Source organism: Pangasianodon hypophthalmus, chromosome 22 (genome assembly GCF_027358585.1).
Source record: "Pangasianodon hypophthalmus isolate fPanHyp1 chromosome 22, fPanHyp1.pri, whole genome shotgun sequence".
NCBI classification, from domain to species: domain Eukaryota; kingdom Metazoa; phylum Chordata; class Actinopteri; order Siluriformes; family Pangasiidae; genus Pangasianodon; species Pangasianodon hypophthalmus.
The window spans coordinates 4,539,255-4,565,439 of NC_069731.1; the positions used below are offsets into that span (position 1 = coordinate 4,539,255).

The following is a 26,185-nucleotide window of genomic DNA, read 5'->3' on the forward strand; positions in this document are numbered from 1 at the left end:
CAACTTTTATTTCCTTTTAAAAAATAACCCTCCCCAACACTATTACATACAGAGCCAAAATAACTTTGTTCACATGTACTTCCAAATCAGCCTATTGGGAAGTGCTAAGATAAGGGCCGTTCTTTTGCAGTGGCTTTGTATTGCTTTTACAGTGAGGCTGAGTCAAGTTAGATATCCACTTCCTTCTCTTTGGGTCTAAGGGGCTTTTCCCCCCACTTGAGGCTCCTTTGACTTAAGTGAGTTAAGTACTGCATCATGATATAAAACTGCTGGATCAGATCAGATCAGATCAGAGCTCTCTCAATTCTATAGGCCCAACCATCAGAGGCCATATCAAGTTATAAATACATTTCGAGTTGATGTTGGCTGAAACATAATACTCATCTCAAAAAGTAAACCTATTTAACCGTTACATACCAAGATCCCTTTGAAATTTTCAATGGACCATATGTGTGTGACGTTACATTTTGTTTTGAGGTGGTTTTGAGGCTAAAATAAGTGAAAGTGAAGACACCCCCCCTTACAGCGACCCCTTGGTGGAAACCAAGGGGCAACAAGTGCAGTTACAATTATTAAGAACAATTTACGTCATAGAAACAAACAGAGCATGGTTACTGAGGATCCAGTCACAATTTAAACATGCAATACATGAAACCACACTGACATGAATGGGTAAAGGAAAAAAAAAAAAAAAAAAAACATGAAACTTCCGTTTCATCAATTCCTGTGTACATGGTACACATCTGGCAGAAATCCAGGCAGATATGTAGGTGTGTGGTGTGTGTGTGTGTGTGTGTGTGTGTACCATGGCTGCTACGTGGGAGGATGCGACTTGGGCTTTGTAATCCTAAGGCTCTGTGTGTGTGTGTGTGTGTGTGTGTGTGTGTGTGTGTGGGATGTTGGAGAAGACGGGTGGGTTGTGCATGACCTGACCCGACGGCAGAGCTTTCGCATTTCTACGTAGGAGAAGGAGAAGGTGGTGGGTAGCTACACGGTGGGTACTTACAAAAAAAAAAAAAAAAAAAAAAATGTTCCTGTGTCCTTTGAGTTAGTGTGAGAATGAGAGAAGGCGGGAGGGGAAGTGTGTCACGTCCTTCTCGGAGTGTGGAATGTGCAGCGTGAGCAGAGAGTGCTCACGACGGCTGTGAAAAGACCTTGTATTGCTTTGTGTACAGACCAGTTTAGAGATGCTGGAAGGCTCTTGTGGAATAGGAAGGAAAGATTTGTGTGTAATCTTGTGTCTCCATTATTTATCTACAGAGTGCCAGAATGCTGCACGGTCAGTTTCCTCACATACAGACAGTCTGTCTGAAACAGATGCACGTTTCCAAAAGATAAGTGCCTCTTTGAATGGTTGGCATCACATTTGGCTGGTTCAGAATGCTGGTTTCCGTGTTGCACACATAGAAGTAACTTATCTTAAATGTATGGAAGTCCATAGAGGCCATATGTTTTTTTTTTCTGACTTGTAATACTTGTAAGATTTCAACTTTTTCTTATAAGAAGAAACTGAAATAGGGAACTGGCTAGCACCCAGAAATAATACTAGCCAGCTAACGTTTAAGAAACATTCATTCATCTTCAGTAACTGCTTTATCCTAGTTCAGTGGATCCGGAGTCTATCCTGGGAACACTGGGTGTGAGGCAAGAATACACCCTGGATGTTACACCAGGCTATCACAGACCAAGGCGCAATTTAGAGTACCCAATCAACCTCCTGGCATGTTTTTGGAAGGTGTGAGGAAACCGAGAACCAGACAGAAACCCATATGGACACAGGGAGAACATGTGAACATGTAACCCAGCACGTCCAAAAATAAAATGTACGCCAAATATCGCCAAATGAGCCAAGACATGTTTAGAAGCTTGCTTCTTTAGTTTTGCACTGGCCCTACAAGGTTATCACTTCTAACATTTAAAGTTTAAGCCACACCTCCTACCTGAGTCTGACTCTTATGCAGACTGACATCAAATTGCATGCTGATCCCGTTCTTATTGTTTTGTTTTGTATTTTTTTTTTTTAACTCTGTGATGCCCTTTTGTCCATTTGTGATCTAGACATGCAGTTTGCACAATGCTAAAGTGGACAAGCTTTCCTTATTTTTTTTACCTACATTAGCCACAAAGCATCAGTGCAAAACTAAAAAAGCAAACTTCAGACATCAAACATATTTTGACTACATTTGAGCTCTGGAGGAAATTGTGTACATTTGATTTGAGTAGAACTACTCCTTTAACTCTATAGCTACCACTTCAGCCTTATGTCAAGCCTTATCTATGTGGCATGCAGTGGAGCTTAAGCTGCCTATATGATTGAAAAAAGGTAAGGAAGAACATGGGACAGGAAAAAAAAAAAAAAAAAAAAAAAAACATGTATGACCCCTTTGGACTTCCATATAAACGCAGTCTATCTATTGTTATGCTAGTGCTACCCCTGACTACGGAGGCATGTCTAAATAAGATCGGCTACACTCGAGAGCGCTGAGCACAATGATGCGTCTCCAGCATCCACGGCGTGCTACGGTCCGAAGTACAGAGACAAAGACGTAACCGCCTAGCTCACGGTGTCTAAAAGCTAACTCTAAGTGCTAAAATCTTTCATTCAAGGCTGTTCAAAAATAAAAACACAATAAAAAAGTGTTCATAGAGCAAGAATTAAAACAACACAAAGGTGTCGACGCTTGTTTTCTCCGCTGAACACTGATGCGCGACGAAACGTCGTAGTGGCAGTCGAATCTTCGGGTGGGTTGTGCCTTTGCTTCTCCTCCGTATTGCATACGAACAAACATACACGGTGTGAAGGTAGTAAACAACAATACACTTTTTAAAAAAACAACAACAAAAAAAAACAAGGTAAACGAGGCTCAGGCCTGCCAGATGAGGGCATGACACTGTGTTAGTTCTGTTGAGGTGCGTGGGATTTGTAGTGTGTACTGGCTCGAGCGCAGGGAGGCGACGAGGCTCTTCGGGCCCCCTCAACATCAGCACAAGGTGAGGCTCTCAGGCGAAGTACATGGTCCTCAGGGTGTCATGGTGAATCTGCACTGCTTTGGCCAGAGCCTGGGGATCCCGGCCGTTACTCTGACCTGAGACGTGGCTTCCCTCGCCACTACAGAGAAAGAGAGGGTAGAAACACGATTGTGAGCGGGTGCACTAGAGCAGAAACACACTGTACAAATGTCATATTTGGTGAAGCAGGAACTGAGCAGTTTATGATTGAGTAAGTTGTTCAGAGAAAAATTAAACTGACAGTTTTCCCCAGCCAAGCAGTATATAGTAACTCAGCCACTCTTTACAACCGTGGTGCGCAGAAAAGCATCTCAAACTGCACAACATGCCGAACCTCAAAGCGGCTCGGCTACAACAGAAGAGGACCACGTCCTGATGGGCATATGCTCGCTGTAACTAGACAAATCTGGTCTTTTTCCATCATCAGCTGTCCAGTTTAGGTGGACAGGAATGGAACACAATGTGGTATTCTGCCTCAAAGTTTAAGAGAAATCTGGAACTAGACGTCGATTAGGATCACTAATGAGCAAGCCTGATGAGCGACAGTGGCAAGGAAAAACATGGGGAAGGAACATTCAGAGTCAAAAGCAAACCTTTTCTGGGGAGCACTGAACAGTGAGATTATAAATCATTACAGTAGAAGAGCAAAGACAAGCAGTACTAAGTGTATTGAAAGGATGTCCATTATGACAGTACGGTAAAGCCCGAATAACAGTCCTGGGACGAGCAGAAGACACCTCAGCATGATTACAGCAGCAGTTCTTAGGAAATCCAATTACATCATCTAATCACTGATGAGCAATAAATGTCGCTGTAGGTTGTACTCGAATCTTGAGGACTCACCTGTCATGTTCTTTGTCCACCAGGTGATAGCGTGCGCGGAAGGCCACGAGCCGGGCATAGTAGGCAGGTGCGGGGATGGAGACGGAACGCGTGCAGCGCACGTACGTATGGCATAGCTGGTAGGTGAGAATCTGGAGCTCGTCAGCGGTGAAGCGATTGTCATCCCACAGCACGTAGTAATGTGATGGTCGGCTGGTGCCCTGAAGCATAGACAACAAATTCTTTAGGAAACTTAGGACAGTATATTCTTTTTCTGCGTTTCTACTTTAATGTTTTCTTGTTTTCAGTACCACGCATTATTTTATTCACCTGAATTCCTGCATGACTGCACAGGTAGAAATCAAACTCGAAGGGGTGTGTGATGCTGGTGTCGACTGTTGTTCCTGCTGGAATGTTGCCACTTTTCCCAATCTGGGGAAAAGCATAGTTTTCATTTCGTTTTAAGCTGAAAACAGTGTTATCTGCTGTTGACTCAGCTGTTTTCTAAAACCACACAAAGAATGCACTTTTTTCCCATTCTAAGCTATTGAGTGTGACCGTGTTTTTGTTCGAGGTCTTAGCCCATTGCTCTCGGCGCTGACTCATTTCGGAAACTAACCCTCTCTGACTTGTCGGCACAGAACAGCCGGGTGTGGTGGCGCTTCTGCACCACGATGTAGGTGATGCCGGGCTGGTAATCCTTCTCCAGCTTGATGCAGGCGTCTCGGATGGCCAGCAGCTCATAGTGCAGGATCTGTAGGACATAGATCAGCCATGAGTCACGCTGCCTCATCATCTCCATGATCTCACTCACTCATCATTCCTAAACACTGTTCCCGAAACTACCAGCGCTGCTCATCTCATGCACCGTCAAAGCAAAATATTATTAAATACTTCACCATGATGTTGCTAATAACTAACAAGCCCCCCTGTCCAGTTTGTCTTCTTACACAATAAAGCAATGAATATGGTGTAATTGTAATAGTGTTATTACTTAGTGTTGTCACGGTAGATGTGCTACTCCACAATTTACAGGAAGATTATGAGAAAAAACAGTAAGGTCTCTTATTTATTACAAAACGAAAAGGTGATACTTTTTATCTGCTTACACTTCTTTAACAGGCTCTCTTTCTTTCTCTCTCAGGGTGTTGTGTTACCAAGAAAAAAATCAAAAATGTCCTGAAGACTATACTGGAAAATTTGCTGATACAAATCCCTGATGCTGGAAACTCCATCCTTAAAAGTTAAACAAATGTCAATCAACAATTACGTGTTTTCCGTCTATTATTAGTCTTAGAATATGTGGATCGTCCGCTATACAAGTCCCTGTGAATGAGTTGCTATTATAGAAAGGATAACCGCCGGATGCACCATCAGAGGTGCTATTGTAGAAAATTAATCAACACTTTCGGAATCGAGAATTCAACACTGCTGTGTTATAAAATGACACATTATTAAATGATAATATGATAAAGCTTTGAACCACAACGACATCAATTAAATGGAACAAAAACTAAACTAAGCTTTCTGAAATGCTGGCTCAAAAGTGGTACAAATGTTAAGAAAATAAAAATATATAGTATATTAAACAACAAATCGTTCAGATGGAGAGGATTTAGTTGGCTGCATCTCTTTATCTCAACTGCATGTCTTTAGATTTATTGTCCAAAAAATGCCGGAATTGCAATTATGTTCTGTTATTAGTGTAATTACACTGAACTTCAACAAGAACCCATTAACACTCGGCTGAAAGCAGACAAAATTCCCCGTTTATTCGGATCAATCAGTGAACTCGGATGGACGTACACATCAGATGGACGTACCTATGTCAGAGCAGAGGGGTTTATAAGTAAGTGTAGCAAGCAGAGCCTCACTAGAGTCGACAAGCGTGTCTCTAACATCTGGCCTAGGCAGATGAGAATCCGTAGTGCTGTACGTCACCCGAACAAGGCAGTGTATTTTGTAATTTAAAGGAATGCAGCGTAATGTGCTGTGCAAGTATTCGACCCATTATCAAAACATTACAGAAACAAGACTTGAATTCATGGAACAAGATCTGTTAATACTGGTACTGAAAATTTGCTATAATAAATACCAGACCTGGCATTCTGTCAAACCCTATATCAGATATACAGTATTTTGAGAACAAGCTGTTTGGAGAAATCGAAGTTTCTGTATCGTCATGAGAATATAAACTCACCGAGCCAGAAAGACGGCCTGCAACAGCAGCTGGGTGCTGCTGGTGCTATTTTTAGCAAGACCCTTGCTATAATAATATACAATCATCGAGTATAGTGTAAATAAAACTGCAATCTTTTTGATAACACTAGGCTGCCCTGGAGTAGCATTATTTACTGCATTAGCTGACATTAACAAACTGTGCTCTTTAGCACAGTTTAATATGAATTAATTCTTTTAAACGTTTAAATGCCTACGTTAACCAATATTTATTTACAACAACCAATATGAGCTTAATTAATATTTGTGGTGGTTAATAGAGCTTGAACGGTGAGTGCCAATGTTTAATAATGGAGCATTTTTTTAATCATAGACGGATTAAATATTCACAAATGCAAGTGTGTTTATTGAAAATAAAAAAAAATACCAATTTCTACATGTTAACTCACTATGTTAATATTATTTATGACTTATTAATACTAACTAGCACAATGTTTTGAATGTTAACTAGTACAAGAATTAATGTCAGTTAAGGGAAGCATACTGTAAAGCGTTACCTTCTCTTTTTTTTTTGCTTCTTCTATCTATTCTTTTTACTACAGACAAAAACCTGATGAACTGTGAAGGATGTATGATTTGTCCGTGTTGATGTCAGAGCTGACCTGTGGTAGCTGCCCTTCAGGAACTCCGTCCCTGTAGAAGATGATCCGGGTAGGCTTGAAGCGGGTGGACTTGTAGAACTGGATGAGGAGCTCACGCACCATGTAGGAGAGATCTTCGATGATCTCCTGTCGTGGCCTCTGCACCCGCACTGTGGCACAGTATCGACTGGGGTGGGCGTCCATACTGCCCACTACCTACAGTGAGAGAGAGAGAGAGGCATATGAGGAGGAGTTCCCAAGACAGGCTGACAAAAAGCGAGACTGAGAGACTGTCTCACAACAGCTAGGTCCTTGAGCAAAACCTCCAACTGCTCGAAAGACACGTAAGAAGCTGAAGAAAAGTAAAGTATTATAGAGTCCTTGGCTGTACTACTTTCGAGTTTGAGAATGTTTTATTGATTGATTCGTAATCTGCTTATATGGAACATCCTTCCAACACACTTTGTACCATTTGTCTTTACTCTTCTACACCTGGATATTGTAACACCACTATCCTCTGTCACCCAGAAGGTTCCCTTCTGAGCCTGGTTCCTCACAAGTTTTCTTCCTCATGTCGTCTCAGGAAGGTTTTTCTTTCCAGTGTCACCTCTGGGGTGCTCGTTGGGGATTTAACCTACATCTGGATTTCTGTGAAGCTGCTTTGTAACAATTCCTGTTGTTAAAAGCGCTATACAAATACAAATTTATAGGACTGATTACAGGATTACCAGGGAACTAATGACCCAAAGACCGTCTTCTATCAGCAAGTAAGAACGGTAAAGTGTGTTTCTATGTCTGACCCATCCTTGATTACATCAGGATGGGAATGCAAATGGATTGTGAGGGAGGGTGTAACCTCTTCTGTAACGTATCCACACAGATAAGTTACATATGTAATATGTAGATTTGGCTGGGGAAGTGTTCTTCTCTATACATTGCTGTAAAAATGCTGCCATCTAGTGGTTAAGGGAAAATAGTGAGTCCTCATTTCACCTCCCTGCTTGGGGAAATGCGGTCACTGCTGCTCACCACCACACCCTCCACATACACACACATACACACATACACACACACACATACACAAATACACACACACACACACACATCCACATCTCTCCTCTTTCTCTCTTGTCCTTTCTGTGACTCAGCCATTTGTCACCATCGCCCGCCGACTGAAAGCGCACCAGAGCTGACAGGGTGTGAGGTGACGTAGCTGCCTGATCCTGTGTGATTCATCACCCAGCCGTACGCTCTCCCTCTCCCTGCTAACCGCTCCTAATTCCTTCCTCCTCCACCTCTGTTCCGTCCCTCGCCCACTGAAGTGCTCTTTAAAAGGCACGAGGGCTGAACGTCAGAGCGGTGCTGGGAAACAAAGCCAGAACGCCGCTGTAACGCCGCTTTCAGCCTCTGACGACAGAACGTTTCAACATTTACTACGGCCATGTAGAGAAGAAATTAGTCTGATTAGGTGATTAGTGTAGTTCTATCTGCTAAAAACAAGGAGATGGACACACGCTGGGCAACATGTTCGATCAAAAGCCTGGGAGCAAAATATAACGTCCAGCACGTGGACTGAAAAATAAAAACAAAGCAAAGAAAAAGACAAGCTAATCTGATTAAGAAGTAAAAGAATATAAGAAAAAAACATGCAATGAACATGAAAAGATTTTTAAAAATTAGTAAAGAAACTAAAAAAATTAAAAGGAAATGGAAAGAAAAAGGGGTTAAATAAAAAAAAAGAAAAAAAGAAAAAAAAAAAAAGAAGGAAAAAATGAAAAAAATGAAAAAAAGAAAAAGCAAACAAAGAAACAGAAAGCAAAGGAAAAAAAAGAGAAATAAAAATTAGAAAGAAATGAAAAGATTAAAAAGCAAGAAAACATATACAAGGTCAAAACAAAGCAAGGAAAAGGAAAAAAACAAACAGAAAAAATAAATAAATAGACTAAAAAAATAAAAACAAAATGAAAAGAGACAAAAAAGGAAAGAAGAACAATATAACATTCAATATATAGATCGAAAAAGAAACAGAAACAAAATAATTTAAATGAAGAAAAAAAACAGGAAGAAAAAGGAAAGAAAGAAAACAGAAAGAAACGGAATGCTATGAAAACAAACAAATAAATAAAAGAACATTATAAGAATAAAGGGAAAAATGAAAAAGGAACAAGAAGAAAATATTAAAGCACAGTAAGACATTCAATATCAACTGAAACAAAAAAAGGAAAAACAGCAAAGAAAAAGAAAGAAAGCAAACAGAAAGAACCAGAAAGCAATAACAAATAGAAAAAAAAGAAAAAGGTAATGAAAAGGTTAGAGACTAAAACAAGAGAAAGTATGAAAAAAACTGACAAACAGGAAAAAGAAAGGAAGGAAAAGAAAAGGCAAGAAAGCAAACAAGAGCAGAAAGCTATGAAAAAATACATGAGAAGAAATTTAGAAAAAATGTTTTTAAAAAAGCAAACATTGAATAAAATAAAAAAATATATATAAATTTAAAAAAAATCTTGTGAGCTACATCATGCAGTATTTTGAAATTACGATAAGAAATCAGTCTTCAGGCTGAAAATGGAGAATAAAAAAAGTTTCTAACACTCTCCTTAATCTTTCTGCAGTCTGAGCCCAAAGTGACATTAAAAGTGACGTTTGCAGGAAATGAAATTTGGGAACGTGGAGAAACGTAGAGAAACAGGGACATCGTGTGACTGGCTTCGGTAAAATCCTCGCATCAGTCGTTTAGATTTGATGATTTACAGCATCGTAACTCATTTACACAGAAAACCGTTTGATTTTTACTGCTGCAGAGTCACAGGCTTCTGTTGCTACTGTGAATGTAGGGTTAGTTTTCTTAAAGAGAAATGTTTCCTCAGTGTATGAGAGACAACTCCTGAGCACCATCATCTTCATCATCATCATCATCTCCGTTTTTAATGTGTGTGTCTGCGCGTGTTGTACGTGTAAGAACCGCAGTGTACAGAGATGTGCTTACTGCGGTAATGGACGGCTTTTTCCCGTCTCCGGCTGGTGGGTGTGTGACGTCTGCACCCAGGAAGATGACGGGCTGCTGGAACACTGCGGACCTGCCAAAGCATCACACACAACCTGCCTGTTATCATAGCGGGTAACACGTGTAAATGCACACACAGTTCACACACACACACTCTAACTCGCTCTCGGTTTCTCTCCCTGTGTCTGTCTTTCTCACTATCCGTCTCCCTCATATACGTCTCACTCCATCACTGTATCATGTAGCTCTCAGTCCTTCTGGCTCTCTTTCTTTCCATGTGTCTCTTCCTCTCTGTTTCTCCGTGTCTCTCTGTCTCACCTTCTCTCTCCCCCTCTCTCTACCCGTCTGTCTCACGTCCTCTCTGGCTCCACGTCTCACCCTCTCTCTATCTCTCTGTTTTTCTCTGCAGCTCTCTCTCTGTGTCTCCATGTCTCTTTCTACATCTCTCTCTCTCTCTCACCGTTGATGTGGTACCAGGATGTTGTTGATGCCGCCGAGTTTGACATTGATCTTGAGGCAGAGGTTGGAGAGCGTCTGCGGTGACGTCTTCACCACGTTCTTCACCTGCACACACTGAGTGGCCATTCCTAGAAGAGTGTCTCCTACACGCTTCACCTCCGCTATACACCACACACACACACACACACACACACAGTGTCACTTTAGAATGACTTTAATTTGTTTTAATATAAATAAAAACACATTCCTATCATTTCATTTTAGAAATCTTTGAAAGTTTCTGATGCAAAGAAGGGCTACAGCCGGCAGTACTGAACGTCACTGACTGTCAAACATAAGCTTCAGAGAACAATCTCACTCTTTCACTGTTTCACTAGAAGAGAATCCTAAAGCTGCTTTTATACAGGCATGTTTCCACCAGAGGAACCTTTTAAGTAATCTAGGGACTTCATGTATGTTTCCACCAACCAGGGATGATTTCAGTGCCTGGGCCATGGTTTGCTAACTTTTTTTGTTCCTGTTATAGAGTCTGCATTACTGGGGTAAAGTGTGTTGTGCTGAACACTCTTGATCAAACGGGTTCAAATGTACAGGGGTTTTTCAAAATACTATAAACTGCCATTTAAAGATACAGCATAACGCCATGCCTACTTATTCAAACTGTTATTGGACAGACAGTTATCAGAGATGTGTGTTGCGTTGCTGTGTACCATAGACAGGAGTTTTCCCAGGCAGGATGACGATGATGAGCTGCAGGCCGGAGTAGGTGTTCTTAAGGTGTCTGAACATGGGCTCCACGCTGTCGGCTCCCTGCGCGTACTTACAGAAACACGGCTGGCCCTGGATGGGCATCCCGGCGTCCTTCGAGATCTTGCGCAGCTGATCTGTGAAGTTCCTGCAGCAGAAAGAGAGAGAGAGAGAGAGAGAGAGAGAGAAAGGGGAAGGGAGAGAGAGAGAGAGTGAGAGAAAAGGGACGAGAAGAACATCAGACTTTCTTCTGAAAGAGAGAAAACGCCAAAATGCCTTTTACAAGCAGTGCAATAAGAGTCGTGTTTTGTGACTACGCTTACTTGAGCACCTCTTCACGACACTGTTTCTGCGGGGCGAAGCAGGCGATGGCCCACACTTTGATCTCGATGCCGTTGTAGAACTGTTTCCCCCGCATGTCCCACACTCCCTGGTTGGGTGTAGCGATAGCTCGGTTCTGCACAGAGAGAGAGCGATAAAACTTTACTCTACACCTCGCACTACACTGACAAACACTGTTTTAGAACTGGATGCTGTCTCAGACATGGTTTTGTTTTGTTTTGTTTTGTTTTATTTCATTTCATTTCATTTCATTTCATTTCATTTCATTTCATTTTATTTTTTAACAGATGTTTTTGGGTGATACAGAAACCCTGAGAGCATCCATTATTTGTTGCTACATTAAGCTTGTAATAAAAAGATATGTAATACATGGAATAAAAAAATAATAGATAGAAAATGAAAACAATTAAGTAAAGTATAGAAAAAAACAAGCAAGAAAAACAAATAATTAAATAAAAAAAAATAAAGCAATGAAAAAAGAACCAATAGAAAATATAAATGAATGGAAAATACATTTTTAAAAAATTAAATCAAATGAAGAAAAATTTATGGGAACTAAAAAAAAGAAATTATTTACTTTTTTAATTTTCCTGACAAACCAAACTGAGTAATGTCTGATCCCTGAATCAGCTTTTAAAATAATTACCAAGATATTAGGATTTGAGAAGTTAAATGTAACTTTTGCTTAAATCTATTTATTTATATACTCAAAGTTTGCCATTTGAGAGAAATGTATTATTTTATTTCTTAATTTTTTTAGTCACATATTTAAGTAACTCATAAGTGAGAATGCGACTGCTGCATGTCGTACCCTGCCTCCGTACTGCAGGATGGGAGCTGGGAGGACCCGGCCCGTCACCTCCGCCATGTCGTCCCGCACCTTGATCCCAAACTCTTGGATGTAGGGGTCCAGATTAAAATTAGCGTTCTTCATCTGCACAGAGACGCACAAGAACGACGGATTATGAGGGGGGGGGGGAAACATCAGAAGTTATATCACTTAATAAACAATAAGCAATTCAACCAAGTACTAACCACGTTTAGTTTTCTGGATTATTTTCAAGAAGCATCATTACTGTTATCATGCAGCTGATTATCTTCCAATCACAGCATGTCCTGAAGTGTTTTATTCCTCTTATCCCACAGAAATGTGCCAACAATTGTATTTTTTTACTAATTAAACAACACCACATTGTAATTTTTATCCATTTATAGTTACATTTAATGTTGTGGAATATCTGGGAACATCTAAAGACGTCAGAGCCCTAGTGTTATGAGTCTTATATGATGTGTACAGGTGTTGCTTTGCATAAAAACGTCTGCCTAATGTAAAGATAAAACAAACCTGTGTGTTATATTTCTACCCCTGAACACTAGAGGGCAGTGCTCACCAGTCTGCTGATCTCCTCCTGTCGGTCCGGTGCTGAGCGCGCTGTGGCTTTGATCATGGTGGACGTCTGATTATCGGTCAGTTTCTTGATGCATCGCTGCCCTGCTACGATGTTACACACCTGAAAAGGCAAAATAAATAAATAAAGCATCAGAAAATGTTTCTCACAACTGAGAACTTGCTCTGCTGGGAGTTTAAGAATTTTAACAAAATTTTTATTGATTTAAATCATTGGCCTTTGTAGGAGAAGTATTCCTTCAACGAGGACGGCTCACCTCCAGGGGCAGGTAGGTGTGTTTCTGCTCCTGGCCCACCTGCAGACACGGCAGGTGAGGGTACTTCAGCTGCAGGTTGTACTTCTGTTTAAAATACTGCGCCACTGTACACTCCACCGTCTGCCCGCTCTCCAGCTGCAGCGGGAACCTGCGAAAACATCCAAAGTCACAGCCTTTATTTCTCAATAATTAACATCTATGACATTATCATCACAATCTCGCTGTATTTTCAGCAGTGTCAATGCTCACTATTTACACAGAAATGTGATTTAAAACATTACGGTGTCCGTCACCGAGCCAGAAAATGCTCCAAATACAGAATTCCCACCTTTCTGTTATGAGAATAATAGAAAATATGAAAATAAAAAATGTTCACCCCACAATTTTAGGCTACTATTAATCAAATAGTATTTTAAAGGTACAGTCTGTGGTTTTACTGAAAGAAAAAACAGCCCTGCAGTGTTTCCTACAAGTCCACGTCCCTAAAAAAAACCCTTTCCTAGGCTTGGACACTTGAATTTTCGCAGAAGTTGGGAGCTTTCTGAATTGACAGACCTCAATCACTGACTATACCTTTAACAGTTGGTTATATAGTTATATAGTTAAATGAATTATTATTATTATTCCTGTTTTGTTCATTTTTCTATGATTTTACTTCATTTTGTTTCTGTGTTGTGCTATGTAATACAAATCATTAATTCATTCATTCATTCATCTTCAGTAAGCGGTTTATCCTGGTCAGGGTCACTGGGGATCCGGAGCCTATCCCAAAAACACGGGCGCGAGGTGGGAATGTACCCTGGATGGGACGCCAGTCACAGACATTCACACTCTCAGACACATCTATAGACAATTTAGACTCAACAATCCACCTGTCTGTATGTTTTCGGGAGGTGGCAGAATACCGGAGAACCTGGAGGAAACTCCTGAGCATCACACCCATGTGGGCTTTTTGAATATCCCATTCCAGATGTTGTCCCTCTTTGCTGTTATAATAACCTCCACTCTTCTGGGAAGGCTTTCCACTAGATTTTGGAGTGTGGCTGTTGGGAGTTGTGTTCATTCAGCCACAACAGCATTAGTGAGGTTAGAGACAGATGTTGGGTGAGGAGGTCTGGGGTGCAGTCTGCATTCCAGTTCGTCCCAAAGGTGCTCAGTGGGGTTGAGGTCAGGGCTCTGTGGAAGAGTACTTCCACTCCAACCTTCAAAACCATGTCTTCATGGAGCTCTTTTTGTGGTAGCATCTTAATGCTACAACATACAGAGACATTCTATACAACTGTGTGCGTCCAATGCTGTAGCAATAGTTTGGGGAAGAACCACATATGGGTGTAATGGTCAGGTCTCCACAAACTTTTGGTCATATAGTGTATGTAAAGGACATTATTAATTGCTCTTTTATTTCATTCTCAACTGGTTTCCAATTAAAGAGCCGGGTGTGGAATGTAAAAATATTGTTTCTGTTCATAACGAACCGAACATGTCTTAACATGCACAGTATAAAAATGTTGTTTCTCCTTAACTCAATTTATATTCAGTACTACTTCTTATATTTTAAAGAAGTTGAATTACAATCACAAACTGGTTGTTCATTTGCACTGCATTAGAACTCATCTCGGAAAACAATATCCAGAGACGGATTTTAAAAAGTTGTGCCATGAAAGTGTGACAGATTCACACTTGGGTCCACACACTCACGTCTGGTGACTGGCGGGACGGCGCGTGACGTTACACACTCGATACTTCCTCTTCATCTGACCGCAGTGTGTCACCTCCACCTTCAGGCCTGAAACACATACATACATACATACATACATACACACACACACACACACACACACACACACACACACACACACACACACACACACACACACACACACTGCAGCTAAGTGCCAAATATTAGCAATAACCATTGTTTTATGCCATAGAGTGAAATACAGTACAGTGTGGTGAAGTACTACACGCTGATGTTTTATTTAATTAAATTCTCTATTTTGATATAATTTCGCTCCAATGTGACAACGCATCCAGAAAACTGTACATAAACATTTAATAAAAGAATGCCAGATGGTGTAAATCCATTTAACCATGTCCATCAATAAGCCACAAAATTTAAAGAAAAGCATAAAAACAGGATGAGAATGTTGCTCAAGGGGAATGGGAAAAAAAGTGTTTCTCTGGAACAATTCAATTTGATTTCATATATACCTACTCGCTTTAGGGCATTAAATTTAATTTAACATTTTATTGATTTTTGATGCTTGTGATTCGCTTGGTTCAGAATGATTCAGAATCAAATCGATTCACAACTATATACCACGGAGATGAAAGGGTCAGAGTGAGTGAACCAGCAGTAAGTCTAACGCCTGCCTGGTGAAGGTGAAGCGAGGGAATCGTTACACTGTGCGTGGGCCGTAACTCACCTTTGATTTCCTTGGTGAAGCGAACCCTTTGGGAATCGGTTAAGGTCTTGGGCTGCTCGTCAATGTTGCGGATGTCCAGGACCTCACACATGAACTCGATGACAGGCTGGGCTTTGTAGAAAGCGGTGGCTGACACTGGAGATGAACAGTTTTCAAAGATGTTATTTATAGAAAAAAAAAAAAAAGATAAAATGCTGTTCAAAACATGATTGAGTAATATTATATTATTGTTTCTGATTATATCAAGGTACTGCAAATTAAGAAAATAGTTTGTTTTAAGATTAACTGCTTATCTTTAAATAAGAAGGAATAAAACAACAAACATTTCTGATATAGAAAAATAAAAACTAGTCATAGATTATTTGCCAATATCAGCTTTTTTTTATTCCTGATATAAACAGTTTTTCCCAAGCCAGCTTCACTTCTTTCCTCAGAAAGTTTGTCCGGAAAACTTTCTCATAATGGAAAACTTACTAGGCTTTATGTAGAATACTGTTGTGCAAATCATCAAGGAAATTGCTTCATGCATGTTTGTGCGTACAAGTCCAAGTGTGTTCCTATTTTAAAATCCACTCTTTTTTGACCCTTCCTCTTGTTCGATAAGTGACCACTTGTGTTACGCAGATGTTACGCACTTTCGAGAGGAAGTCATTTGCCAGTAAAAACTTTTGACCAGAAACATCAACCGGACCAGAAACTTTACTCAAGTATAGCTCTGTCCACGTTTATTGAAGTAAATACACACAGCTATTGAATAAGTGACCAATTCAGACTTCACAATCTATCTACAAGACCATCATTAACCTAATTAGGTTCTCTGGGTCTTCAGAAGGAGCATTAGCATGTCACATGATGCGTTATAAGACCACCGTTCTCACCCAAAGAAATCACGATATGCTTTTTTTCCCTGAAACAGTAAAATCCGGCCATAAATCGCAGTGTAAAACTTGTTTAAGTCTTGGATTCATAAAGCATACGGCATAGTGGACAATCACCAGAAATGACGAAAAAAAGCCCATTACCGTCAATGTTGAGCATCATCTTCCACATAGCCGGCCGTACGGACTGATGGAAGCCGAACCAGACCTCTCTTCCTCCTCCCAGGGGATGGTAGTACCCTTCAGGGGGGGAGAAGAAGGAGCGGCCCACTGGAGTGTACCTGTAGTGGGATCACACAGAGTATAACTGAGTAGTGGATTAAAATGGAAGAAAACTCAAGACACTAAAAAGAAAATGAACTAACCGAACCTTTTTGTGTCAAGCATATACACTGAAAATAGATGTTAGTATTGGACCAGTGATAGGTAAGAGTCATTGTGTCACAAAATGTGACAGCCTATCATGTTAGACCATGCAACAGCAACTCACCAGAAGTGATTGGGCACCATTTCTAACTGCGAATTCAACTATAATTTCTGGATGAGTATAAGAGTGCAGAAAAAGTGCATTTTTGTGTCTCTATGGACTTTTTTTTGGGGGAGTGAAATGACACAAAACTGTACGGTCCTCAAAAAAATTTTGGTGACTTTTTGGTGATGGTCCTCAAAAAAGGTTTTGGTGACAATTCAGAATAAAACAAACAAGAATAAAGACATCTAACTTTACCATGCAGAGAAGAACAAACCTTTTCATAATAAAAATGAACCTCAGACTGGAAACGCTTATGGTTCTTTGAGTTGCAAGAGGTAAGGGTGGGCGATATGACAAATATTCTATCATGGTTCTATTCAAACCTATATATATATATATACTATCATTCTATCATCTATCAAGACATTTCAATATTTTATTTAGTTTCTTTAAAAATAACATCATATCAGCTGCTTCCGATCAGTATTATTTTAAAAAAATTAATTAAACAATATTATGATATCCACGATATCTCAAAGAAGTGTATTGTGTGTATAATTTATCACGATAGCAATATTATATCATCATATAGTCCAGCCGTAGTAAAACCTAAACACAACTCTGTGCATCATTCTTATCTCATGTACCTCATGGATGCCAGGTGTCTCATGGCCACGTCCAGAGCCTGGACTGAATCCAGCGGGACCTGGAGCCGCCCGCTCACCAGCGTCTCCTGCAGCAGCCGCCATGACACCTTCGCCAGCCAGCGGATGGATACCTTAAAGATCCGGTCCTTCCCCTCACCTGGAATGGTCACCTCGAAGTCCACCTGAGATACAACAGATAACAGGGTCAGAAGACTTTGCAACACAATGGTGTAAATTAGAAAGACCTCGCAGACTGTGACTGACCTTCTCGCTCCCTATAGGAAGAGCCAGGACTGTGTAGATGTTCTTCTTGCCGTCGTATACCGGCTTGCGGTCGCCGAAGAGCTGTGGTTTGAAATGCTGTACCATGTACTCCACGACTTCCCTGTGCAGGGGTTAAACACAAGGGAGTGAGATGTATTCACGTGACATAGAAGCAGCCATGATGCACAACAACGTCAGCTGTCACTCTCTGAGGGTTAACAGGGTACAGGACTTCACTCACTGATAGGATTAAAATAAGAATAGCGCACAAACAAATATGACACAGGTTCTCCTGAGGGATTCGGGCGGTACCTGTTGACTCGACGAGGGCACTTATCGGGTTTGATGTCCACCTCATAGTGGTAGACGTCCATCTTGGGGATCTCCACCTCAAAGTAGTTGGCCAGCAGCTTGATGGGCTTCCCAACGGTGCCCATGCCCGGCCTCCGGGGAGCCTGGAAGACCTGCTGCAGGGGCGGGGGGTACGGCCCCATGGGCACTAAACAACAAAGAGTTGTAAAGAGAGTGAATCTTTATGACATCAATCACAACAAGGAACGAGACAGAATTTCATTTTCTTGGATATCACAATACAGAACGCTTCTCTGTATCTCTGAAGTGTACTGCGATATTTACATTTAATATTCATTACGAACACTACCTCTTCTTACACACTAGGCGGCAGCACCAGAGGCAGCAGCACACAGAGCACGAAGTTTGTGAGTCGGAACCTAACTGCCTCGAAGCATGCTTACTTAAAAAAGTTAAGCTAATCAGAAGGACCCGTTATGGCATATGTGTCAAACCCAAGGCCTGCACAAGGCTTGTTTCATTTGGCCTGCATGAACTTGGGAAAAAATAAATCTGAAATTCTGGTTTCTCCCGAGGCTGACTTGGCCATGGTCTGAAACACGGGTTACAATCAACTCCTGTGTGCTGTGCTTGATGTAAGTCACACTGGCATCTGAAACACTTCAGAAGCATGTCATGTGTTGTGCTGGCCGTGGTGTAACCAGAAATTAATTTCAGTGGGATGAGGAAATATACAATCTGTAGTTATACAGTCTTAAGTGTGACATGCTTGTGCATATCAGGTGGACATCAGACAGCAGTAACAGCAGTGATGACACAAATTTTTCTATTTTTCTTAATTATTTAACGACAATCTTTCCACATTAACAATGTTGCCAAATACATTTATGACACTTACAGAGATTAAAATAACATGTTAATAATAGGGAAGATGATCCTGGTCTATTTTTCGTACAATGCTGATATTGCAGTGGTTCGATTTGTTATTGTTACAAAATAAATGTATTAAAATGTAATATTTTATTTGTGTCAGTATCATCTTTTGAAGCCTGTATTGGGATATGTCTCGTATCGTGGCTTTGGTGTATTGTCTCATGCCTAATCACAACACATCATCAGATGTCATCATCACTGACAGAGTGATCAGGACTGAGAGAAGACAGTATCTACTGGGATGAGATCACACACATTACTGCACAAAAGGAAGATGGGGGGAGAGGGGGGGACAGAGAGAGAGAGAGTGATGGAGAGTTGGTGTTAGTGTATCGGTAAGGATGAGATCATTATTACAGCACACAGTAGAGAGTAACGGAAGAGAGGTAGATGAAGAGCAAGGAGAGAGAGAGAGAGAAAGGAGAGGATGATGAGAAGTAAGAAGAGATCAGGAGAGATGGGATTAAACGTAAACGAAGGGTGCGTGGATGTGGGGACAAAAGACGAAAAGGGGAACAAAGACATGAGGGACGGATGGGGGGGGTAGGAAGGGGGTCAGAGAGGCAAGAACAAGAGTTTAGAGAGGAAGGAATATCAAAAGCGCTCAAAGTTGATTATGTTTGAAATAAGCCAGCTTTGGAAATTCTGAGAAGAAAAAGTTTGGTGTTTGGACTTTTGAGACCTGGCCATCAAGTCAAGCTGATCAGTTGTAGATAAACAAACAAACAAATGGTCCAATCACCATTTCGCAATGTCCTCACCACCCCCAGGACCAAAGCCCTCCAAAAGCCATCACACACTTAACCCATGTGTGTCTGAAAGCATTATAAAGTTAAGATCATCTTAACTGGGTGAGAGAGTGTTCAGAGTGATGCGCGCTCTACCATTTCACAAACTCTTTATTGTGATACTTTTGGGAATGTCAAGCATTAAGAGCTTGACTCAGCATGAACAAAATTTTTTTTTTTAAATTTTTTAAATGATGATACAGACATGATGTTTAGGTCCCTCGGGGCCGAGTAACCGGATGAAATAAAAAACATTTATTATTTATTTTTGCACCTGCTATCAGGCGGATGAACAAGCTGGGGAAAAGTTTTGGGGATCATTCTCACTAGCAGATGAAGAGAAAGAGGTTTTTAAAACAATGTTACGGTTGTATTGATATAAAATCTATACAGACGGATCTTGTTAGCATGCTTGCTTATATAACTATAACTTATATAACTATAACTCACACTATCAGGTAAACATTTAAATATCACTAAAGCACTATGTTGATCTCAATCTTCTTTTCCTCATTAAATGTTAATTTAAAAAAAAAAAAAAAATTCTCCTTAATTTTTTCATAACATGATTCATTGGTGCAAAACGTTAACAAAATATTCAGACCTTGGAATTGAATAAGGCTCTCGTTTGAGCCAAGTTTTAACCCTCGACCAGGTCACAGCACATAGTTTTCATATATTTAGTCAAGATTTCAGTAAAACCTCATGCAACTTCATATAAATAACATTTATAACAGTAATTTCTTCAGTTACTAATAAATTCTTGTGAAATTGAAAGTGATCTGAATTGTTTTCCCCATATCACCCACCCCTAGTGAGCAGTATCCATATCCAGTATCCAGTAAGAACCTCCCAAAATTGCTTTTATGTGTTGATGGGTTCATGTTGGGCTGCGTTTGGTGTTGGGCTGAGCGGTGTTGGGCTACATTTGGTTTTTGATGTCGTTCAGTGTTGGGTTTCAGTGTTTGGATTTTTACTTTAACTTCTGCTCCCAGTTTCCTCTTGCTTGCACATAAGTTGTTCCGAGAAGTCTACGAACCTCCTAAAAACACAGTTAATCTACAATACAGATTACATTTTGGGCTGCATCCTGTGTTTGGTTTTATTCAGTGTTTGGCTGTATTCTGTGTTTGGTATCACTGACTTCAGTGTTGGGTTTTGTTGTTTGGCTTTAACTTTACCAACGTCTGCTCTCAGTTTCTTCTTGCTTGCACATATGTTGTTATGACAAGTTTAAGAATAGTGTTGGGGTGCCTTTGGTGTTGGGCTGTGTACAGTGTTGGGTTTTATTCAGTGATTGCCTGCATTCTGCGTTTGTTATATTCAGTGTTTGGCTGCATTCTGTGTTTGGTTGTATTCAATGTTGGGCTGTGTTCGGCAATAAACTTAACTTTTTGTGCTCCCAGCTTCTTCTTGCTTGCACATATGTCTTTCTGACAAGTTTAAGAACAACCCAAAATTGCTACAGTTAATTTACAATATACATGTTTGGCTGCGTTCGGTGGTGGGCCGAGTTCGGCAGTGGGCCGAGTTCGGCGTATGGCTTTAACCTTAACTTTACATTTTTGTGCTCCGTTTCCTCTTGCTTGCACGTACGTTGTTCTGACAAGTTTAAGAACCTCCTAATACACATTACAACAAGACTGTTTTTAATAGTCTTCCAAGCTGTTTTCATGTTAAGTTGTTTTCTCAGCATCAGCTGACATAAGCAAATGTGCTTTCTGAGATCATGGGGTAAAAATTCAAACTACATTTGAATTAAAAATACATGGCCTTTCTAGACTATCTGACATTTCTTCCTGGAAATCCAGTATTTGTTTAGAAATAGTGCCTTTTCTCTAGCTGGACCTGTCTCACTGAGGTCAGATATCTGTTTGTGTTAGGATGTATCTATCTGTGAACTCTCAGAATTAGGGGTGTGAAACACAAGATGAGCGCTGACTCCTGCTTTATTGAGCGTGCTTTAGGGGGTAGGGAGAAAGCGAGGGAGTCAGGGAGAGAGAGAAAAGGAGTTGGAGAAAGTACGAGAGCGAGACTGACGCCCCCACATCACCAACACGGCGCGCACAAACGCAACGGCCCCCTACACACACACACACACACACACCACATTCCCGGCCTCACCATGGTGACTCCACAGCAACACACATTGTCATGGAGATGAGGCAACCCGCGGGTGTGTGGGGGGTTTGGAGCGCTCGTTTGCGCTATCATATTGGGACGAGGCCATCAATCTTTCCCCGGACGCCCACTCTATGGGATGGGAGTGAAATCTGATTTAAAGAAATCCGATACGATCACTGCACAACCAGGTCAAACAGGTAGCTTAAGTGTGTGTGAGGGCTAAGAGATGAAAATGTGTGTTTATACACACGTATACACACACACACACATTTACGCGCTGTGGCCAGAATGAAGGCAGATGGTTGGAGTGAGAGCCAGAGCCACAAGAGTGAGGACAATAGTCCGTCCCTCATACCCCACCCCACCCTTCCCCTCCTTAAGGAGCTGAGACGGGGTAGAAGTGGAGGGCAGCAGCAGAACCCCAAGCTCTCATTGGTCCAGCGTTTTGAGTCCAGATGTCTTGCTGATGGGCGTTGCCCCTCACCTCGCATTCAAACTTCACTTTTAGACAGTAAAAGAGCCTTCAGGAACAAATGTGGAGAGGTCGGACAGGTGGTCCTTGCATGGACAGCACATATTTTAGCATGTTACACTCTCACACTCCAACAGCAAGACATCATCAATACTCCAGCTGTCTTCATCAAATCAAACTTGGTGGTTCAGGACGCTTTTACATCTATCAGTCCGAATCAGAGTGTAATTGATACTTTTAGTTCGTTAGCCCTAATATCGGTACCAAAACAATTCTTTAATGGGATCAAAATCCCAAAACTTCTTTTGGCGTTCAGTATAAACTGGAATAATTATACGTTGTTCATGGTGCACTGAAATGAAAAGCAGCACTGCAAACCAACACGAGCGCATCACTCCATGACGGCACATTAATAAAAAATGTAACTTTACTTAAACACGTTAAACTCACGTTTATCAAACCTGTATCAGAGTACATTTAATATTCTAGCAGAAGCTTTCATCCAATGTAACTTTCACGTGAGGAGAACCCAGTCCAAGCACCGAGCTGAGCAGTTGACAGTTAATGACCTCATTGCTGCTGCTTATGATAATGATGATGGTTTATAATCACATTATTTTTCACAGCTTTGCTGACTTTACGCACATTACGGCTGCTAGTTCATCCTAATGTCACTGCTGTTGTCCTGGGTTGTCCATTAATCTGCAGTTTTGGATTTTATTTAGCCTGATGTACCTGTATGTGTATGCAAATGTGCACAGATGCATCATTCTTATTGCTATCAATGAGCCCTCGAGATAATAAACTGATATTAGCTTCACAACCAGCTGTCATAGAATATCAATGGTGTTCATTTATTCTCTAAAGTAATGGTACTCAAATGCAGCTCTTGTACTTTATCAATCGCAATAGTCAGTTCTGATTTGAAGTTAGTGTCATGTGACACTTGGCACCTGTTATTTACACATTCTGCTCATTCTCTACAGCACACTTTATAAGTTTTACATGTCGAGTCTCCAATGTTTGTAGGTGCAACTTTTGTTTTAGCCCCGCCCCCTCAGCTCTTTGGAGACATGTGCTTGGCCCCGCACCTCAAAACTTTACAATAGTGAGACATTCCAGTTGAAAAGTCATAATCATGTGCTTGTTAATAAAGGCAGCAGAAAAATTCTAAGTAGGTAATTTGTATACAAGAAATATAAATGTTGTAAATCTTAAAAAAAAAAAAGGATTTATAGTTATAGTGATATGAGAATATGCTCATGAAACGCCTAAAAATCTGCTAGACTTTCCAGGGATCAAATTGTGGTTGCTTGGATTTGAACGCAATCTTGCAATTACTACGAGAGAATCCATAATACTGATCTGGAAACAGTTTATGCCTGTAATACAGTTACGTAAACTGATCTTAGATCAGTGTTCTTATTCGGAGGAGTTCCTTAGCCTTAGTGTCAAAAACTGGGATTGAGGGGGGGAAAAAAAGGATGGTGTGTATAAAATAAATAAATAAATAAATAATCCCAAATACGCTCAACTATGCAATTCCACTGTGTTAAATATCAGCATTCTAAAGCAGGGATTTTTTAAAAGAAGAGTTTGGGACAACATTCATTTCACACCCTTTTACACAATCTCCAAACCTTGTCAATTAGCCAAATCCTTTGGAGCAATGTTTGCTTCTTCAATTTTTCACTGGGACTACAAAGATAATGTTGTGAACAAATAAGAGAAACTTATAGTTACTAGTTTAGCATCTAAATGAGACCTAATTTAGCTCAGTAGTACAGTTTCAAATGTATGTACTTCAAACTTTAGGCCACGCCTCCCACTGAAAGTCTGATCCTAGATTAAAAATGGCTGCTGTGGCTGTTTTTAGATGTTTTGTCTGTTCGTATAGCTAACACTGTGTTGTACTGCGAGGTCTCATCAATGGCATAAAAAGAGTGTGTGAGGCAACACATACACGCACACGCGCGCACACACACGCTTTAAAAAGAGATCAGCAGCTGCATTCTTTATTTCCAAGTGTTTTAACTCCGGAATGCTCTACTGGCGTCACGGCATGTTTCCTCCGTATACCAAACATGGTAAACAGAAAAGTTGTAACCCTTTGTTTAAAATATATATAATGTCCTTCTGAGTAATTTGTACTTTGACTAGACAATGCATGCTTAGTCCATCTATTTTCAGTTTTTTCTCCAAAGGCATTTTAGGGAAAAAAAAAAGGATGATAGAGTAAACAATAATCCATCTCATTCACGTTACATCTGCGACTGTATTTCATAATCATTGCTGATGTCATATTATTGCTGTGTTAGCAAAACAGGCTGAAAATATCAACCCAAGTGGAGATCAAAACTATGGGGGTGGAGGGGGCGTGTCACTTTGTGTAATCACCTGAAACAACCGTCCCTGATAGGCTGCATGATTCTACAGTCTGGGCTAGAAAGAAATCAGCCCCAGCTTCACTTCTCACTTCTTTATACCATTTTGTGTGTCCTTCTTACAACTGCTGGTGGTGCTGTAGCACTTGGCTCCATAAAAATACAAATGAATCCTTCTTAAAACAGCAAATAATATATCGATATAATATATTATCTTTAAAAAAAGAAAAAAACAGGAGGACTTTGCCCTGCTAGTTCCTTTATACCACCTGAGCGTACTTGTAAGCAAGTCTGAGACACTGAACTTCCCTTAGAAACCTGAGTCTCATAGCAAAACTATATGAGTCATAGGAAACATTTAGACTGAGTGCGACCTTGTACAAGTTTTATTACTCCCTGAAATCTATCCTTTAGACATGAGCCAGTCCTGAGCGCAATAACACATGAAACGACGAACGGATCTACTTAATGTCTTTCAGCCTCGTATTATTTTCAACGGTGCTCATAAGCATCGTTTGAAGGATACTGACCTTATATTGATGGAAGGAGACTTACAAACCACATCTGCCCCCATTTCACCAGGATCAATTATCCCTTGGGATCTTGCTGGGAGGTGCACGATGTGGGTGTGTGCACACAAGAGGCGGGGTTTAATAGAAGGAAGTGGGGTGGGGGTGGGGCTCGGGCTCTTAGGGCTTCACCTCGCCTAGGATTCCCACGACCCCCAACACCAACACCAACACCACCTCATCACACTTTTTTTCCCTGATTTGCAAGATGCATTTGGAGGTCACAGGCTGTTGCTTGTTTGCTTTTGGGCAAAAGCTGCCTGACTTCCAGTTGCTGTGATGTGATTGGCTGCATCTCAGCCAAACAAACAGACAAACAAACAAACAAAGTCCTTAGTGCCATTCTGCAGTGTGCAATGCTTTAGTGAGTGCATGGCTGCTATGATTCATGTGAAATGTAGAAATATTTAAGGCAACACCCTTTGAGGTGTGTTACATTCATGCACTGGGCTACTTTGTATATGGAGATACTGTATATGTGCATGAGTTATGCATGCTTGTTGCATGATGCATGTTGTTGAGCAAATCCCAGGATCCCCCAGAACATTTCTTTCTTTCTTTTTTTTGTGTTGACCTACCAGCTCCAGATGGTCCCGGCTCCATCCCATTCACTCAGGCTCCCCGCGGCTTTAACGTTATTCTTGTGAATAGTTAAATCGCCACGGCGGCGAGCCTGGAAGCGTGTCCGACTCTCAGGCTCCTTCCTTCGGCGTCCTAGCAGCTCTTCGTCCCCCCCCCCTCCCGGCTGAATCCCCCAGTCGGAGCCCTCCACGGACCCCGAACACAATAGCTCCCCTTCGGCTGCTTTCTCCTTCTCCACACTGCGGACGAACCTCGCTCTTATTTCCGTTGTTGATATTCGCCGTTTTTTTTTTTCCCCTGACTGTTTTCTTCCTGGCGGTGTGTTTATGTTCCTGCTCACCGTTCAAACACGACTCTCCAGAGGAACAACAAAAAAAACGACCGAACAGTCAGTCAGTCAGTCCGTCAAGCAGGCAGGCAGTTTCCCCCTGAAACACCCTCCTTCTTCTTCTCCTCCTCCTCCTTCT

General features: G+C 41.0%; 1 protein-coding gene across 1 annotated transcript; it reads right to left on the reverse strand.

Moving 5' to 3' along the window:
• On the reverse strand, positions 1-26,185 carry ago1 (argonaute RISC component 1). The gene is made up of 19 exons (XM_026924675.3): positions 25,715-26,185; positions 17,867-18,053; positions 17,555-17,675; positions 17,291-17,472; positions 16,316-16,452; positions 15,294-15,428; positions 14,566-14,653; positions 12,868-13,015; positions 12,594-12,713; positions 12,014-12,136; positions 11,184-11,317; positions 10,824-11,008; positions 10,115-10,274; positions 9,637-9,727; positions 6,672-6,866; positions 4,451-4,585; positions 4,162-4,263; positions 3,853-4,052; positions 1-3,109 (listed from the first exon to the last, which is right to left on the reverse strand). Exons 1-19 carry the CDS (start codon positions 25,737-25,739, stop codon positions 3,001-3,003), a joined length of 2,577 nt encoding a protein of 858 aa, XP_026780476.1. The 5' UTR covers positions 25,740-26,185; the 3' UTR covers positions 1-3,000.

What these genes read in the sequence shown, in the direction of transcription:
- ago1 (XM_026924675.3), bottom strand. Translation starts at nt 25,739, where the DNA reads ATGGAGCCGGGACCATCTGGAGCTG. An exon ending in TGTCGTGAAGAGGTGCTCAA is followed by an intron (nt 11,009 to 11,183) that starts GTAAGCGTAGTC and finishes TTTCTGCTGCAG; the next exon opens with GAACTTCACAGATCAGCTGC. An exon ending in TGGGAAAACTCCTGTCTATG is followed by an intron (nt 10,275 to 10,823) that starts GTACACAGCAAC and finishes TGTGGTGTATAG; the next exon opens with CGGAGGTGAAGCGTGTAGGA.